The sequence below is a fragment of the Neovison vison genome, chromosome 2 (genome assembly GCF_020171115.1).
Source record: "Neovison vison isolate M4711 chromosome 2, ASM_NN_V1, whole genome shotgun sequence".
Lineage (NCBI taxonomy): Eukaryota > Metazoa > Chordata > Mammalia > Carnivora > Mustelidae > Neogale > Neogale vison.
Genome location: NC_058092.1, coordinates 192,729,008 through 192,746,098, shown reverse-complemented (window position 1 = coordinate 192,746,098; position 17,091 = coordinate 192,729,008). Strand labels below are relative to the sequence as shown.

The following is a 17,091-nucleotide window of genomic DNA, read 5'->3' as shown; positions in this document are numbered from 1 at the left end:
CCCAGGAGATTCCCGCTATCTGTCCAACAGCAAGTGCCGCTGATGAACCACCACGATGCCCTCCCAGGAGCCAGAGACGCTGCATCCCACCAGCATCCACAGAACCACCTCCGGTTGGAAGTTTTCCCCCACAGAAACCAGTCTGAAAAGGTCGAAGGACATGACTGTGCAGAGCCATCAATGCAAAACCGGCAGAGACACGAAATGCAAGGAAACACGATGCCACCACATCACCGTAATTGTCAAGTAACTGACCCCAAAGAAATGGAGAGCTTTAAGTTATCTGAAAATATTTTTTGTTCATAATTATTTTAAGAAACTCCATGAGATTCAAGAGAACACAAACAACTCAGTGAACTCAGGGAAACAATAACGTGGTTGGCGGGACCCTCGTGCACCCTTGGTGGCAATATACACTGGCCCGCCACTGCAGGGGGACAGGACAGATGGGGCGTAAGGATCCACGTCTGAAACTAATAGATGCATAAGTACTGGCGAACTAATAGAGTACAGAGACCACAGACAACACAGCTCCACTGCAAACACTCAACCTCCTAAGAGATTCCATTTCAGCTGCTCCCACCACTAGAGGAAATGCCAATGATGTGTCATGAGAGAGGTGTGAGCTAATGTGACAAGGCAGTCACACCGCAGTATCAATGTATCAACTCCAAGTGTTGTACACTTAAACTTACACAACGTTACATGTCAATTTTATCTCAATTTTTTAAATTATCCCTATTTTTCTATTTTTTCCTTCTTTTTGAAGTGATCGTTTCTAGCCTATGTTAGTGTATAACAAGGTGTGTGTGGTTCTACTTTTGTACAACAAAAATATCCTTGAAAAAATAAATATTACTTCATTGTGTTATCGAATTGCATTCTGCTCCAATGTACAACTTTTCAGCCTTTCACTTTCTCTTTTTTGCACTGGAAGGTGTTAGAATGAGGTCAGGACACACAGATCTAATTCATAGCTTGTATCTGCAAACACACCAGGGTTACACTACTACAAACAGCCATGCAGTGGATATCCTTCATGTTGTGTCTAGGTACCTATTAGACACTAAAACGCAAGGGTCAGACTATTACAACCCCAGTATTTATCATCAAAATACAACCAGCATAAGTTATTGTGCCTAATATGAACTGTACGTTCATTAATTATCTGGAAATCAAAACAGACACACGTGTGTGTGCATACATACCCACATATTAGTGGTACAAATGTGTCTGAAAAGGTTCTAATATAACATTTTGACAACATTGATATCATGCCATTAGTTTTATTTTTAAATCATTTCCCAGGATGATTCTGTTTCCCTTACGTGATTCTCAGGATTTGTCAGAGATGGGAGCTCTTAGGATCACTAGTCACCTTCCCAGATTTGCAACATACATGTAGAAGGAGTCCTACAGGTTACGAAAATGGATCTGATATTTGCCAATTGAAATAATTTAAGTTTTGTATAGAGTGTGAAACAGGTGTCTCCTTGATTCTTTTCCATGTAGATGTCTAAGGTCTTCGAATACCATTTCTTGTAAAGCCTATACTTCTTTTTTTTAATGAAACTGCCTTTGCTTTTTTTTTTTAAGATTCCATCTATTTATTTATTTGACAGAGTGAGGGAGAAAGAGAGAGAGAGAGAGAGAGAGGGAGGGAGGTAGAGAGAGAGAGAGAAAGAGAGAGAGCACAAGCTAGGTGAGGGGCAGAGGGATTTAGCAGGCTCTCCACTAAGCAGGGAGCCTGACACAGGACTTAATCCTATTCTAAGCCTTCTTTGCAGAAAATGTGAAAAACACTCACAAATAAATTGTTTACCCTCCCAAGGAGATCTGTTGCTGAACAGCAGTATGGCTGGTGGGTTCTTCCCCAGGCCTGGGGGGTGAGTCCCAACTCTCCCGCCAAACCGAAAGGATGCTCTGACCTTCTTCCCCCAAGCCTAAGACCCAGCTAGATCACTAACCGGTAAATCCAGTTCCTGCTCCAGAGGCAAAACAGTGGCTTCTGACACCCAAGTCTCCGCCCCACTTCAACAGGCGTTCACGGGAGGCACCTGACAACCCAAGGGACCTGGACCTGATCCAGAGCCAGAACTTGACACTTCTGGTCCCCAGCTCTCAGGCACAGTGGTCAGAGAGGGGCAGGACTCCCTTGTTGAGTCCACATGCTACACTCTACACACTGGCTGGATGGAGTGTTCTTGCAGAAGAAAGCCCCAGAAGCCCCAGCCTGGAGTCTGACCCCAAACTTGCACCAGCTCCTGGCTGGATGCCTTTGTCGCAAGGGCACACACATGGATGCATGCACGTGGGAGTCTGAGAAGGGCGGCAGGGACCTCAGGGGAGCAGGTGCCTTTTGACAGCCCTGCGGGGAGCAGGATCCACCTCTCAAGGCTGGTTCCTCAGAGGTTCCTCTGAGCTGGTCCACAGGGATGTCCACCCACCCAGACCCAACTCCTGGTGCCCTCCTTGGCCTGGGGAAGTCCCGTCCACAGGGAAATACAAGCTCCATACATACTACCTGGGTTTTTCCAAAACTCTGACAAAGAAGAAAAATAAAAGTACAAATTTGAACTGCAAAATGCAAAATACATTACTCTACTCTACTACTCATACTCTATATGCTCTACGCATAAAGAGGATGTTTCCAATGACTTTATGGGAATAAATTTGAAAATGCAGGTGAAATGGATATTGAGGGGAAAATTCAACTTGCCAAAAATAGCTCAAGGAGAAACTGTTGTCCTATAATCATTTAAACACATAATTAGTAGACCAAACTCTTCTGATAAAAACATCAGACCAGGGGCGCCTGGGTGGCTCAGTGGGTTAAAGCCTCTGCCTTCAGCTCAGGTCATGATCCCAGAGTTCTGGGATCGAGCCCCACATCAGGCTCTCTGCTCAGGGGGGAGCCTGCTTCCTCCTCTCTCTCTGCCTGCCTCTCTGCCTACTTGTGATCTCTGCCTGTCAAATAAATAAATAAAATCTTTAAAAAAAAAACACACACAAAAACAAACAAACAAACAAAAAAATCAGACCAAACTGATTCATTAGGAAATTCATTTAATAAAGGGATAAATTTTTACACAAGATTTTAAATGATGAGTGGTGGCCTACATAAGTCATTCCAGAGCTATCTTAACATGATCTAAACCCCTAAAGATAGTGTCACTAAAGAAAATTATTAGAGGCCTTCTCCTTCGTGAACAGATGTCATGATCTTACTAAAAATATTAGCAACCAAAAAAATTATTAGCAACTTTAATCCAGAAATACATAAGGATACCTCATAACCTAACTGGGTTATTCCAAGAACACAAACATTCTTTAATATAAGAAAAATCTATCTAAATCCCTACATGAACAGGTTACAGGATTAGAAACTATATTGTGGTAATCAATGAAAAAAGGGAATTGAAATTTTCAAAATCTGTACAGGAGGAAATAAACTGAGCCAATCAGAAGTAAATGGATTCCTTTGGCAGAAACTGATAATACAGTAAATATCATACTGAGTGTGAAATGGGAAATGTAGACAATGATGCTACCCCTGGCTGTAACTTAGTCTATATAGGCTATGCATCATAATGTAAAAGGTATTTTCTTTTCCTCCTCGCCTATTGCAACTCTCCATGATTCAGTGAATATAAACCTAGCCCATGTTTTTGTTCTTGCTGCATATATGTGTACCCAAGAATAACCAATGCTATTTATTGATGAAGCTCTTATTTCATTTTTATAAACATCATGCTATAAAAATTAGGCAACTTGATTTTTCACTGAACATTGTATACCAGAACTCTCAACTAGACAGTTCTGGTCTATTATTTTGAATTGTGCAGGATTATTACTTTATGTGATATTTATTCAGGGGCTATGTTGTGTAAGTACATGCAAGTTTCTTTAAAGGATACATCCTGTAGCAGACTTGCCAAACATCTACATCTTCAATAGGAATATTAACTAGAAATATTTCCTAGTGGTTGTGCAGTGACTATGCAAATCATACTCATCACAGCTGCTAATTCCCCACCTACTCTCAGTCTGATCTGTAGTAACAGATGGGAGATATTTGCAAAATGAAATAGATCTGCCTGTCAGATTGCCTTGAAAAAGATGTAGGAGACATGCTTTATTCTGCAATTAATAGGACAGGATTTGGGTTAAAAATCTAAAATATGTTAAAACACATTACACAGTGTAGGGGAAAGCATATGAGACTGAGACTGACAGCAAATGCTCCAAAATGTTTGAGAAATGATTCTGTACCCTAATGCTCAAAATTATGAAAAACATTTCAAAGTTGGAAGTTCACAGACACCAGGCTGGTCCTCAAAAACACTGGTTTAACAACACAGCTTTTAAATGCTCAACTGGGAACTCTCAGATCTTGTGAGATTTTGCTGGTGCCCATCCACACTCTAAATCAATTTCCAGGCAGCAGTTCTCAGCCAAGAGGACCGGTGAGGGCTGCCTGCCAGCTAGGGTACAGGATCACCCTGGGGCTCTTCAGAGCTCTGCTTCCAGTGCCTGCCTCAATTGGTCTCACCTGAGGGGCTGCCTCCTCGTTGACCAAGCTGACATTGTTGGGATGGCCTTTGCAGTCAGGGCTCCATCAAAGACATGTGGCTGCTGCCCTGCTTCTGTGAGTAGGGAGATGTGCTGCAGCACTCTTGCAGGCTAATCCAACGGCAACCTCCAGCCCGACAACCCTCCCCGCCCCAGCAAAGTGCAGGGGAGGGTTCTTTGTATCCTCATAATTCTTGAAGGCTATCTTGTCTCTGAGGTGGGGGGAGGGAACGATATCTAGGGCAGATGCTGTGTTAAGAGCCTCTTTTTTCTGAAGCCCAAACTGTTGCTCATTGACACCTGTGTTCTCCCTGTTGGCTGGTTTTCTACTCCAGCCTCTAGTCCAGCTTTTCTCCAAGGCACTATGAACTGCACAGCCAGGGGACACTGCTGCCCTACTAGGAGGACCATCAAGCTCATGGAGCTTTCCTGAACACAGGGCTTAGGCTCAGGCTCTAGAGAGGCCTTTGCCTTGGGCTGCTGTGTGGATGACCACGGGATGATGACCTATGGCTGTTCTTTTCTGAAGCTTAGAACCATTTTCTGGAGCCACATCCTTGGTCCCAGTGGTGGACCTTTGCAGACCCCTCAGCCCAAAGCTGCTGCCTTCTCCTGCTCACCCTGTGTTAGCAGAGACCTGACCACTACTGGTTTGAAAGCCTCCGCCCTGCTGTTGTGACTGAAGGGAGGGCACCTGCTGCCCAGAATCCCCAGGATTCAGATGCATAATCAGCTGATCCTGAAACACAATGTGTCTTGATTCCTCTGAAGCCGAGGCTGCTGTAGAGGATAGCAAGTAGCCATTCTGCTGCTGACCTTGATACAGTGGGTAAGGACAGCAGGCCTGCTGCTGCTGCCACTTCTCCTCTTGCTGACTATGAACTTGTGGCAGAATGGAGGCCCTCACGTTCCAGCTCTGCCCGGTGTTGGGCTCATGCTTCTCAAAATACTGCATGGAAGCAGAAGGTTGAAGACAGATCACTGATCCGTAGCTGTAAGATGAACAATTGGGATACAATCTATTCCCTGTGTCACCCGGATACTCCGAAGCACAGCTCAGTTCTTTTTTAAGGCCTGGGACCCCAGTGTCCCCCGAGCCATCCTGTTGACTGGGAACCCATTGTGTCTCAGGAGAGAAATAGTCCGTGCCTCCTAGAAAAGCCTTCAGGGTAGAGGAGCAGGTCTGCTCCAGGGCCCCGATGGGAGACTCTGCCTGGGGGTTCTGGAGGCTTCCATGTGAATGACCCTGGATAGGGAATGCGTGCAGTTTCCTAGCAGCGGATATTCTCTGTCTCTCTTTCAGTGGCAGGCGGGCTCTTCTGTTCTGGAACCAGTTCTAAAGAGAAAAGAGACTCATGATTTATCAGGTTCAGCCTCATCTCAGTGTCTCGTCAGTGACTCTCCTCCTGACCTTAAGTGAGAGGTAGGAAATAAAGGCCTTCTTTCCTGGGACTGCACTTGTGGTGATGAAGCCATGCGGCATAGTTCCAAATGCCCAACCACCTCACTCCTGTCCGTGCAAACCTTTACAAATCCTCCCCCAACCTGTTGGCAGCCTCCTCTGCCTTTAAACAGAACTCACTCCCAGCTGTTCCCCAAGCACACTGAATTTTCCCCACATCACAAGTGTTTTGGGGTTTTTTTCGGTTTTTTGGTTTTGCTTTTCAAGTAGGCTCCATGCCCAGGGGTGGAGCCCCATGTGCAACTCAAACTCTGGACTCTGAGATCAAGACCTGAGCTGAGACCAAGAGTCGAATGCTTAACCAAGCCACCCAGGTGCTGCCCCCACACAACTTACTTTTACTCAAGCTGCCACACCAGAATGAACTCATGACTCCACATGTTCTAAATCGTGTTTCGAAATTTGTTTTCTGAGGCTACACATAGGCAAGAGCTTGTCTCATAACTTGACTGTGTATGTGATGTGACCTTATGTATTCTACTTAGGACTTCCAGTCTCCCTTTTTTTTCCTCCCTAAAGTAAGTTATACACGCCAACCATCATCCCTAGGACTTTGTGGGGGTGGGTTGGAAATGATGCAATGCTTTCTGAGACAATCCATTCTAATAAGCCATGGTTGTGGTAGGTCAGTTAGTCCTGTAGCATGGGTAACAGTGTCTGAAGGGGGCCTTTGGCCATTTGCACACTCCTGGAATCCCCTCTGTCTCCAAGTTCAGGAATGCTTGAGGCCATTAGTAGCACTGAAGCTGGAAGGATCTCTGATTCACTGGTGATGATTGCTTAAAACAAAACTCTATGCGCAGTAAATCTGACACCTCCAAACACTCATTCTGACAACTGCCCAACATTGATAATTTTACAGAAAGCAGAGTTGCAAGAGTCAGTTTGTCAGATGTTATAGGGCCAATTAGAAGATCATCTCATGAAGACTCAACCAAAAAGCAAGTGTGCTCACTTCCTCTAATGTAACAGCCTCCTTGGATCCTCCCCAAGCCATGCTTGCTTCCTGATCACATCACAGGCATTTCTCTCTAAGCATGTGCATCCAACTCTAATTTGAACAGTCATGTGTGAACTTCCTATTATGAATCCTCTTATCAAACTATCCCTCGGCCAAGTATGGATAATAAAAACATTTTTAAAATAAAGATTAAAAAGCAGTTTGAGGGCACCTGGGTGGCTCAGTGGGTTAAAGCCTCTGCCTTTGGCTCAGGTCACGATCTCAGGGTCCTGGGATCGAGCCCCGCATCGGGCTCTCTGCTCTGTGGGGAGCCTCTTTCCTCCTCTCTCTCTGCCTGCCTCTCTGCCTACTTGTGATCTCTGTCTGTCAAATAAATAAATAAAATCTTTTTTTAAAAAAAAAAAAGGTAGTTTGAACTTGAGAAACCCAAGTCATGGATCCAGAAATGTAAAGAAAACACAGTATTAAAAAAAAGAAAAGAGGAAAACACAGCCTAAGAATGTTTATGTATCTGACCACCCAGTTCTTTCCTGGTTATTAACTTATTCAGATTTTCTACTTATTTGTATGGAATTACTGATTTGTATTTTCCTCACAATGTTTCTAGTTCATGAAACTTTTACAATTGAACATCATTACTCCATTATATTTGCCTGTACTTTGTATCCTTCAAAGCTACTTAGGTCTTCCTGTTGTCGAGCAACCAATCAATCAAGTGATTTATAGACAATAATGGAAGAGAAATATGATAATTGTGTGTATAAAAATATCACAATTCTAATAATTTCATACAGCTGATGATTCACCAATGGTTTCCAAAATTGTAGCTGAGATTTGGTTCATGATGGGGCACATGGCAGGCTCAGTCAGATGAGCATGTGACTCTTGATGTGGGAGTCCTGAGTTTGAGCCCCATGTTGGGTGTAGAGCCTATTTAAATAAATACAACTTATAAAGATATTGGCTCATGCAACAAATAGTTGTGAAGCAACCACTAAAGCTGTGACGTATTGTGCCAGTTGGGGGGACCCAATCGAGTCCTTTCTCCTGCACTTCAGACCTGTATGTCCCAACTGTTCACTTCCTATCTCTGTAGGTTTAATTGGCAAACCAAACATCGTGTGCCCATAGTGAAACTCCTAGTGCTTCTGTCTGTCATAAAACCTCCATTCCCAGGCCTTCCCTATATTAAATGCAACTTCAATCTTCCATTTGCTTAAGCCAACATTTTGGAGCCCTCTTTATTGCATACACTATGAGACAGAATGCAGAGCTCTCTTAGCAAACAATCATGAGTCTTTCCATCTTGTCTGTACTACAATCAATGGCCTGGTCCAAACCACCATTGTCCTCCTGATTGGAGATAATTGCAATATGTTCTTGACTAGTTTCTGCTTCCAAACTTGCCTCACCAGTGTCAGATTTTTCCAGGAAACAGAGAACATATTCATACCCACACTGAGATGAACAAGAAAAGTGACCCAAATGTCAATACTTTGTCCCATGTGATGAAATACTATTAAGCTTTTTCTTAATTTCTTGCATTCCCCACATTGTCTACAAAAACTTTGAAAATTTCACTTACATCAATCGCATATATTTGACAATACAGTTGTTCAGCCAGTTTTTTTCGAATGATAAAATCAGGGTAAGGAGTTTCTTCAAATACGTGATTAAGTAGGCACAATTCATCCTTAGTGAATTTACGTCTTGGTTTTCTGTTTACTCTTCTCCCTGTTGTTTCTTTTACTTTGTTATGATCTTCGTTCGGGAATCCTGAAAAGCCTATAAATGGAAAAACAAAAGCACTGGGGGAATACTGAGAGTATCTAGAGGGGAAAAAAAGGATCATTCACTGACTAATGATTCATAAAATAAAATTTTTAGAAAGTAAAGCCGTACCTCATACCTATTTATAAGATTGCTAATGAGTTAAATGCTTATCTTTGAGCTAGGATATGGAAGAGTTTCTTTAGCCCAAGAGTCACACACTATAGGGGAAAAGACAGATGAGAAAATGTTCAGCCTCGTTAGTAACTGAAGAAATACAAAATAAGTCAGCTCATACCCATGCAATAATGGGTGTGAAATAATAATCTACCCACAATGTAGATGTATGGGGGGGGTGGGGGAAGGAAAACAAAGATTAAATAGGAAATCTGCATTTCCATGTTGGTACACTTCGCTGAAAACTGTTCAAAGAGACACGGAAGACATCATAAAATGATAAAGGGTCAATTCACCAAGGAGCTAAAACAATTTTAAATATTTATGAACCAAACGTCAGAGCTTCCAAATATATGTAGTGAACATTGACAAAAATTGAAGGAAGAAACAGGAAACATAGTAACAACAGACTTCGATGTCCCAGTTTCAATAACGGATAAAACCACCAAACAAAAGGACAACAAAGAAACAGGGGACTTGAACACCACTGTAAGCTAGTGGGACAGGACAATCCAGAACACTCTATCTAACAGCAGAATGTACGTCCTTCTCAAGCACACAAATAGCATTCTCTGAACCACATGTCAGACCACAAAATAAGTCTTAAATTCAATAACATTGGAATCACACTCCTCCCCACTCCCGATTAATCATAATGGAATGAAACTAGAAATCAATCTCAGAACGTAAACTGGAAAACCCACAAATCTGAAAACTAATCAATAAATTCAAACAACCAAAGGGTTAAAGAAGCCACAGTGAAATTAGAAAATACCTCAAGACAAATGAAAAATGTAACACCAAAATGTATGGGATGCAATGATAGCATTGCTAAAAGAGAAATTTACAGTTCTAAACAAGCACATTTAAAAAGATCTGAAATGAACAATCTAGCTTTATACCTCAAGAGACTAGAAGAACTAAATCCAAACTCAGAAGATAAAGGATCTAATGAAGATGAGAGCAGAGATAATGAAATAGAAAAAAAAATTGAAAAGCAACAAAACAGTTGTTTTTCTTTTGAAAGGATCAACAAAGTTGATAAATGTTTCCCTAGATTAACCAAGGAAAAAAAATAAACTCAGAAATGAGGCCACTACAATCAATGTCATGAAAATAAAAATGTCTGTAAGAGAATACCATGAACAAGTGTTTACACCAACAAATTGGATAACCTAGAAGACATGGATAGACTTCTGGAAACACACAACTTACTGAGACTGAGAAACACTGCTGAAGCAAATGAAACAAGATACAACAAATAAACCGGTATATCTATGTTCATGGATTGGACACCTAACTACTGGTAAAATGTCTGTACTATCCAAAGTGATTTTTTTAAAAGATTTTATTTATTTAATTGATAGAGAACACGAGAGCACCAGCAAGGGGGAGTGGCAGAGGGAGAAGCAGGCTCCCCGCTGAACAGGGAGCCCTATTTGGGGCTCGATCCCAGGACCCTGGGAATCATGACCCAAGCTAAAGGCAGATGCTTACCCGACAGAACCTTCCAGGTGCTCCTATCCAAAGTGATTTACAGATTCAAAGCAACAACCCCTCTCCAATAGTATTTTTTTTTGTGGAAATAGAAAAACTCATTCTAAGATTCATTTGGAATCTCAGACCCTGAATAGCCAAAACAGCCTTGAAAAAGAGCAATTTGGAGATCTTACACCTTCTGATTTCAGAATTTACCACGAAGCTAGAGTAATAAGAAGTGTGGTACAGACCTAAAGATGGAGAGGTAGACCCGTGGAATCGAATAGAAAGCCCAAAAATAAACCTCACATATATGGTGAAACAGTTTTTGACAAGGGTGCCCAGACCATTCAAGGGGAGTTCTGGGATCGAGTCCCGCATCGGGCTCTCTGCTCGGCGGGGAGCCTGCTTCCTCCTCTCTCTCTGCCTGCCTCTCTGCCTACTTGTGATCTCTCTCTGTCAAATGGATAAATAAAATCTTTTTTAAAAAAAAAAAAAGGGGGGGGAAGGGATAGTCTCCTCAACAAATCGGGTTGGGAAATTGGATATCCACCTGCCAAAAAATTGAACTTGGGACTCTTACCTTACATCATATACAAACATTCAAAAACAGATCAAGCACCCCAACAGAACTAAAATAGAAAACTCCTAGGAGAAAACAGGGGCAAAATCTCATGACATTGGATTTGGCAATCATTTGTTAGGACATCAGAAGCACAGGCAACAAGAGGGAAAAAAAAATCAGACTCCATCAAAAATTTAAATTATGTATCAAAAGATAGTCAACAGATTGAAAAGATAACCTAAGGAATGGGAGGAAATATCTGCAGATCATATCTAATAAAGGGTTAATATCCAGCATACATAAATAACTCCTACAACTCAAGATTAAAACAAATGTGATTTAAAAGGGCAAAGGACTTGAATAAATATTTCTCCAAAGATACACAAATGGCTACAGGCATATGAAAAGATGTTTAATTTTACTAATCACTAGAGAAACACAAATCAAACCCTTAAAAGAAAACTTTCATCATAGTTTGTCTCTGCCCAACATGTGTCCTTCATTTTTTTAAGGATTTATTTATTTAAGAGAGAATGTGCGCGAGTGAGCAGGGGGAGGGCAGAGGGAGTGGGAGACAAGTAGACTCCCCACTGAGCAGGGAGCCCAAGGCTCCGCTGGTTCTCAGGACTCTGAGGTCATGACCTGAGCCAAACTCAAGAGCCAGAGGCTTAAACGACTGAGCCAGCCAGGCGCCCCACAATATGTGCCCTTTAAACTGTTGAGCACAGTTTCTACTTTCTACCAGACCCAGTTTATGCTTCTGAATTCCTGAACTCACCAGAAAGTTCTTTTTCTTCCTTCTCACCTTCATTGTTTCTCCTTTCCCAGGTGAAAACATGGCACATATATTTTTAAGAGCAGGGCTAATTTGCAACGACATGGATGGAACTAGAGGGTATTATGCTCAGTGAAATAAGTCAATCAGAGAAAGACAATTATCATATGATCTCCCTGATATGAGGAAGTGGAGATGCAACGTGGGGGGTTTGGGGGTAGGAAAAGAATAAATGAAACAAGATGGGATCGGGAGGGAGAAAAACCATAAAAGACTATTAATCTCACAAAACAAACTGAGGGTTGGGGGGGGCGTCGGGAGAGGGTGGTGGGATTATGGACATTGGGGAGGGTATGTGCTATGGTGAGTGCTATGAAGTGTGTAAACCTGGTGATTCACAGACCTGTACCCCTGGGGGTAATAATACATTATATGTTAATAAAATATTTTTTAAAAATTATTAAAAAAAAAAAAAAGACCAAGGCTAATTCTCAGAGAAGCCCCTGGCATTTGGGATCAATGCTTTCTGAAAAAGGGACTCCTACCCTGCCTCATGGAAGCACTGTCTCCCACCTACAAGGCTGCCAGTGGCTCCCTCTAGTCAGAGAACAAAAAACTGTCCCCACACATTTCCAAATACTTGAGGCCCTAGGGACTCAAGTCCTTCCTAACTGCTCCTGGATGAGTTACTGGACCCCTTTTGTGTCTCCATACCTCCAGGTCACAGGGCGTAAGCAGATCTATAGCATGGAGCCATGAAGAAAAAATTAGATGTACAATTCATCCAAAGCATTTTGAATAAATCCTGGCTCATATTAAGAACACCATAACTGTTGGCCCTTTTCTTCCAGAAACTCATATAGACTATAGGGGAACGGTGCGACCATGTTGAATTCCAGAACACACATAACCCAGAGCCAAAGATGTTAACTAACTGGAAGCAGGAGAGGGAGGAAGGCCACAACAGAGCATTCTGGAGGCTGATTCCTAGCCCCGAGTCTCCATCCCTATCAACACAGCAGATGTCAAAAAAGCCATCTCTAACCTGGTCTGAAATAATCCCAAAAAGGCCTACAAAGGCCACGGATGGCTTAAAGAGAAAAATTACCCTGGAATTTCCAAATCCAACCTTCTCCATTAAGAGTCCCTCCCTGCTGTGCAAGTGAAGAGACAGATGCAGAGTCTGTCTGCAGGGAGGGCATCGTCCAGGGAGAACAACTCACAGCCTGCGTGTAACAGGCAGACAGTTCCACTTGTGGGAGTGAAGACTAGAGTGGCGGCTATAGGGAAGAAAAAAAAAAAAAATCCAGGGAACAAAGCAGGTCTTGAAAACCCTATTAATGATGGTAATTTTCTTCCTGTTTCCTGTGTTTCCTCAGAAGACTATTAAAAGGAGGACAGTACGGAGTGACCCCTGCAAAACCTGGAAGCTAATGAACCCCCAGCAATGTTGTTCATTTCCTCTGTGCTGAGCCCAATCCTACAAATCAACAAAAAGGGCCAGAGGGAATCAGGGAAAGAAGCCCCCATTTCTCGTTTTTCATAAAATCCATCTCTCTGGGCCGAAACTTTCCTGGTTTTGGGTGACGATGAGCGTATCATTTCACCCCTTGAGACAGTGCTCTCCCAAGAATTATTTGCTCCCGGTGTCATAATTCCTATTTAGGATGCTAGGGAAGTTATTATGCACCTCTTTTATTTTTTTTTTATTTTTTTTTTTATAAAATATTTTATTTATTTATTTGACAGGCAGAGATCACAAGTAGGCAGAGAGGCAGGCAGAGAGAGAGGAGGAAACAGGTTCCCCGCTGAGCAGAGAGCCTGATGTGGGGCTCGATCCCAGGACTCTGGGATCATGACCTGAGCTGAAGGCAGAGGATTGAACCACTGAGCCACCCAGGCACCCCTATTAGGCACCTCTTTTACCTTGGGAAGTAACAGAAGTTGGAAGACAGTAAGGGTGTTGCCCAAGGGCATGAGCAAAAAGAGGCAGAGGCTGAAGGTTGAATCTGGCTTTCACAGCAGACACACAGGGCTGGGCTCCGCAAACCCCAGGGCCTCGGATGATAAGGAGCAGGATGGATTCCCACATTAACCCGGTCCAAGTTGGCCTAAGCCCAAAAGGCAATTTCCTTCACGGGAAATATAAACAAAATAGTTGAGCTCCGAAATTTTATTTAAATCTTTGATCCACGGCTGCTGGGAGGAAGAGGCTGGTGTAAAGTAAAAGGAAGCACTCTTTTTAAAAACACCCATCACTTTCCTACCCCACTGCCCTTGAGACGAGTCAAGGATCTCCAGTTTGAGGGCTTGTTCGGAGCTTCTAGCAGGGGAGCCCACCTACTGTGTACAGCCTTCACCGAAGAAGGGTCCTCCTCCATTGGGGAAGGCTGACCTCTCCAAAGGAATACGCAGCTTAGGGAGGGAGGCAGATGAGTGTTTAAGGGAGGAAGGGGCACAGGCCTGGCATCCAGATCAGCCAAGAATCAAGCCTGGTGATCAGTGGGTTAAGAGATGTCACAGCCGGGGGGCGCCTGGGTGGCTCAGTGGATTAAGCCGCTGCCTTCGGCTCAGGTCATGATCCCAGAGTCCTGGGATCGAGCCCCGCATCGGGCTCTCTACTCTGTGGGAAGCCTGCTTCCTCCTCTCTCTCTGCCTGCCTCTCGCCAACTTCTGATCTCTGTCTGTCAAATAAATAAATAAAATAAATCTTTAAAAAAAAAAAAAAAAAGAGATGTCACAGCCGGATCACTCTCACATCTATAATCTTCTGCCTGAGCCTCTGGTGTGAGACTCCAAGTTCTGCAGGGTTTAGGAACACACGACACTAACAAAAGACCAAGAGAGCACTCTGTTCACAGCAAAATGGTACTCAGGACCTTTGGTTAGGGAGACCATCTGGAGATGGCCAAGACTGGGAGCAGTGGATAGGGGTAGAACTGGTTTGAAGTTTGACCACATTCCCTACCCCCTGCCGCTCACCACCAATCTATATAAAGACTTCTCAGCGTCTCTGAAAGGCAAATGGGCACATTCATTAAAAAATAAAAACTCAGGGAGCACCTGGGTGGCTCAGTTGGTTAAGTGACTGCCTTCGGCTCAGGTCATGATCCCAGAGTCCGAGCCTGCTTCTCCCTCTGACCCTCTCCCCTCTCATAGTCTCTGCTCTCTCTCCTCTCTCACATAAATAAATAAAATCTTTAAAAAAAAATAAGCAAAAAATAAAAACTCAGTAAAAGTAGCAAGCAAGCAGACTTTTTTTGTATCATCACAGACCCTTAGAAGCAGGGCTCTGGAGTCCACCTACCTGTGCTCTGAGGCTGATGGCTCACAGGGCAGGGCTGAAGGCTACTGTCCTCCCAGGCCACACTCTGCATCTTTGGCTGCTCTCCTGATGCTGGGCTGAGGGCCATTTCTACAGCAGTTTCATGGAAGGCTCCACATCCTACTGGCACTGAGCCTGGGCCACCACTGCTTCAGGATCACTCTGATGCAGTTTTGCCTCTGAGACAGAGATGATGATGGGACCCGTGGACTCCTGGGTCCAGCAGTGGGTATCTGAGTGGCCTCTGACAGATGACTCACACGTCACTCACTAGAGTACCACGCAAAAGACACAAGGTGCAGCTGAACAGAACACAGAGCCTTCTCGCCTCCTGTAAGTGTTCATCTAGAAAAAGAAATCAGAGTCAAGATCCCCATATTTTCTGAAGCTACTTTCTCAAAGAACAGGAGGGTCCATCAAGTCTCTCCTACATCCCAAGCTTGCAAAGTTCCCAATGATTTCTGAACTTCACAGAATATCAAATGCTTTCTCTGTGAAGTAGGAAAAAACTAAAATCCCAGTGCCACTTCATTTCTTCCAGGATAGCTCTTTGGACTTGGGCCATTTTTTAAACTCTTTATCCCATTAACTTCTCACCATACATGAAAATTAAGAGAGAAGAGTCTGAAGAACCCGGCGACCCCGTCACTCAACTCTGCGATCTAGCAACACGGTCTATCTCATCTCACGAAACTACCCCTTCCACTCGTCTCAACAGCCCCTCCTTATTCCGAAGTGAAGCCTACACATACTGTTCCACCCTGAAATACTTCTGTACACCTAAAATATAAGAAATCTTCCTCCAAGACCAGTTCCTTATTGTCTGTTATTGATTAAGGTTGGGTCTTTTTTTCCTAAATCTCCCCCCCCAAAGTTTTGTTGAGATATAATTGACAAGACACCCCTTTTATGTGACCAAAGTTTTATCTTTAAATACCCAAGCATCTCAGAATGTCCCACACCCGAATCTAGCGCAGAGCACCACAGTCACATCGGTGACAGGTGCTGTCCCCAGCCTCTAGGCCTGCACTGTGAAAAAAGGAAATCTCAAAGCCCCACAACACACTGGAACATCAAGGAGGCTGCCTCCTCCCAGAGAAACTCACCACTGGGAGCCTCGTCCAGCTTCTAGTCGGGAGCCTTTCCGAATGATAAAGTGACTGGAGCGCGCCGGAGCCGCGCTAATAAATCCCTGACGTGCCCACCCTAGACCCACCTTACAACACAGCCCCGCCCCGGACACGCCTCTTGATCACATCCCCAAATCGGCCTTTTCAAAACCTGATTTCCATTCTTTAAAGCACCAACTGAAACTAATTTTATTTAATCCCCATAATACCCTGACAAAATAGGCCTTATTCCACCCCCACCCCACACCCCCCCCTCGCCACCCTCCCCAACCCCCCACCCCCGCTTAGACCTGAGGAACACTGGGGGCAAAGAGAAGTTTAGACCCCAGGGTGAGCCTCAGACAGTCAGGGGCAGTCTGACCTCTGACCTCTTGGTTGTCACCATCACCCGATTATGTGACAGAGTGCTGGCTACGTGAGGACAGAAGCTTCGTATGGTTCACAGATGATCCACAGTGCTTGATCTAACCCTGACGCGGCGAGATTGGAGACAGGAGACACCAAAGATCAATGCTGAATAAGGATTATGGGCGTTAGAGCATTTGCTAATTCCTCTTCATCCCCAAGACAGTCCTTTGAGATAACAGAAACCCCCATTTTACAGATGAGGAAACTGCAGGCCACTGGCATTTTCTGCATAACCATCCAACTTTCCCAAATATGTGGGAGAAAGTTTTTTATGCTCTAGGTGTGGGCAACGCAAGGTCTGTTTGACAGATATTTCAGATTCTTTTGTCAAAATTCAGAGGGGCTCCCACGGACCCCTGTCTATTTAACCAATCTGCTACAAATTTACATGGCAGGCCCAAAGAACAGATTTTTCATACATTAACTTAAATTGTAGAGCCCACTGTTTATAGATATTACTTATACCC

General features: G+C 43.7%; 1 protein-coding gene across 2 annotated transcripts; it reads right to left on the bottom strand.

Annotated features, from left to right (window-relative positions):
* Positions 1–3,049: 3,049 nt before the first annotated feature.
* CPHXL (cytoplasmic polyadenylated homeobox like) lies at positions 3,050–16,225 on the bottom strand. Of its 2 annotated transcripts, XM_044236581.1 has the most exons (5): positions 16,193–16,225; positions 15,069–15,431; positions 8,581–8,780; positions 5,389–5,908; positions 3,050–4,646 (listed from the first exon to the last, which is right to left on the bottom strand). In XM_044236581.1, exons 2-5 carry the CDS (start codon positions 15,172–15,174, stop codon positions 4,549–4,551), a joined length of 924 nt encoding a protein of 307 aa, XP_044092516.1. In that variant the 5' UTR covers positions 15,175–15,431; positions 16,193–16,225; the 3' UTR covers positions 3,050–4,548. The 2 variants fall into 2 exon arrangements, with proteins under 2 accessions (XP_044092516.1, XP_044092515.1); XM_044236580.1 differs by having other exon boundaries at positions 3,050–5,908.
* Between the last annotated feature and the right edge of the window lie 866 nt (positions 16,226–17,091).

Coding starts and splice junctions, on each gene's coding strand:
- CPHXL (XM_044236580.1), bottom strand. CDS start 15,174: ATGGCCCTCAGCCCAGCATCAGGAGAGCAGCCAAAGATGCAGAGTGTG. Junction 8,781..15,068: donor CCATCAGCCTCAGAGCACAG/GTAGGTGGACTC, acceptor TTCCATTTATAG/GCTTTTCAGGATTCCCGAAC. Junction 5,909..8,580: donor GTCAAATATATGCGATTGAT/GTAAGTGAAATT, acceptor TTTTCTCTTTAG/AACTGGTTCCAGAACAGAAG.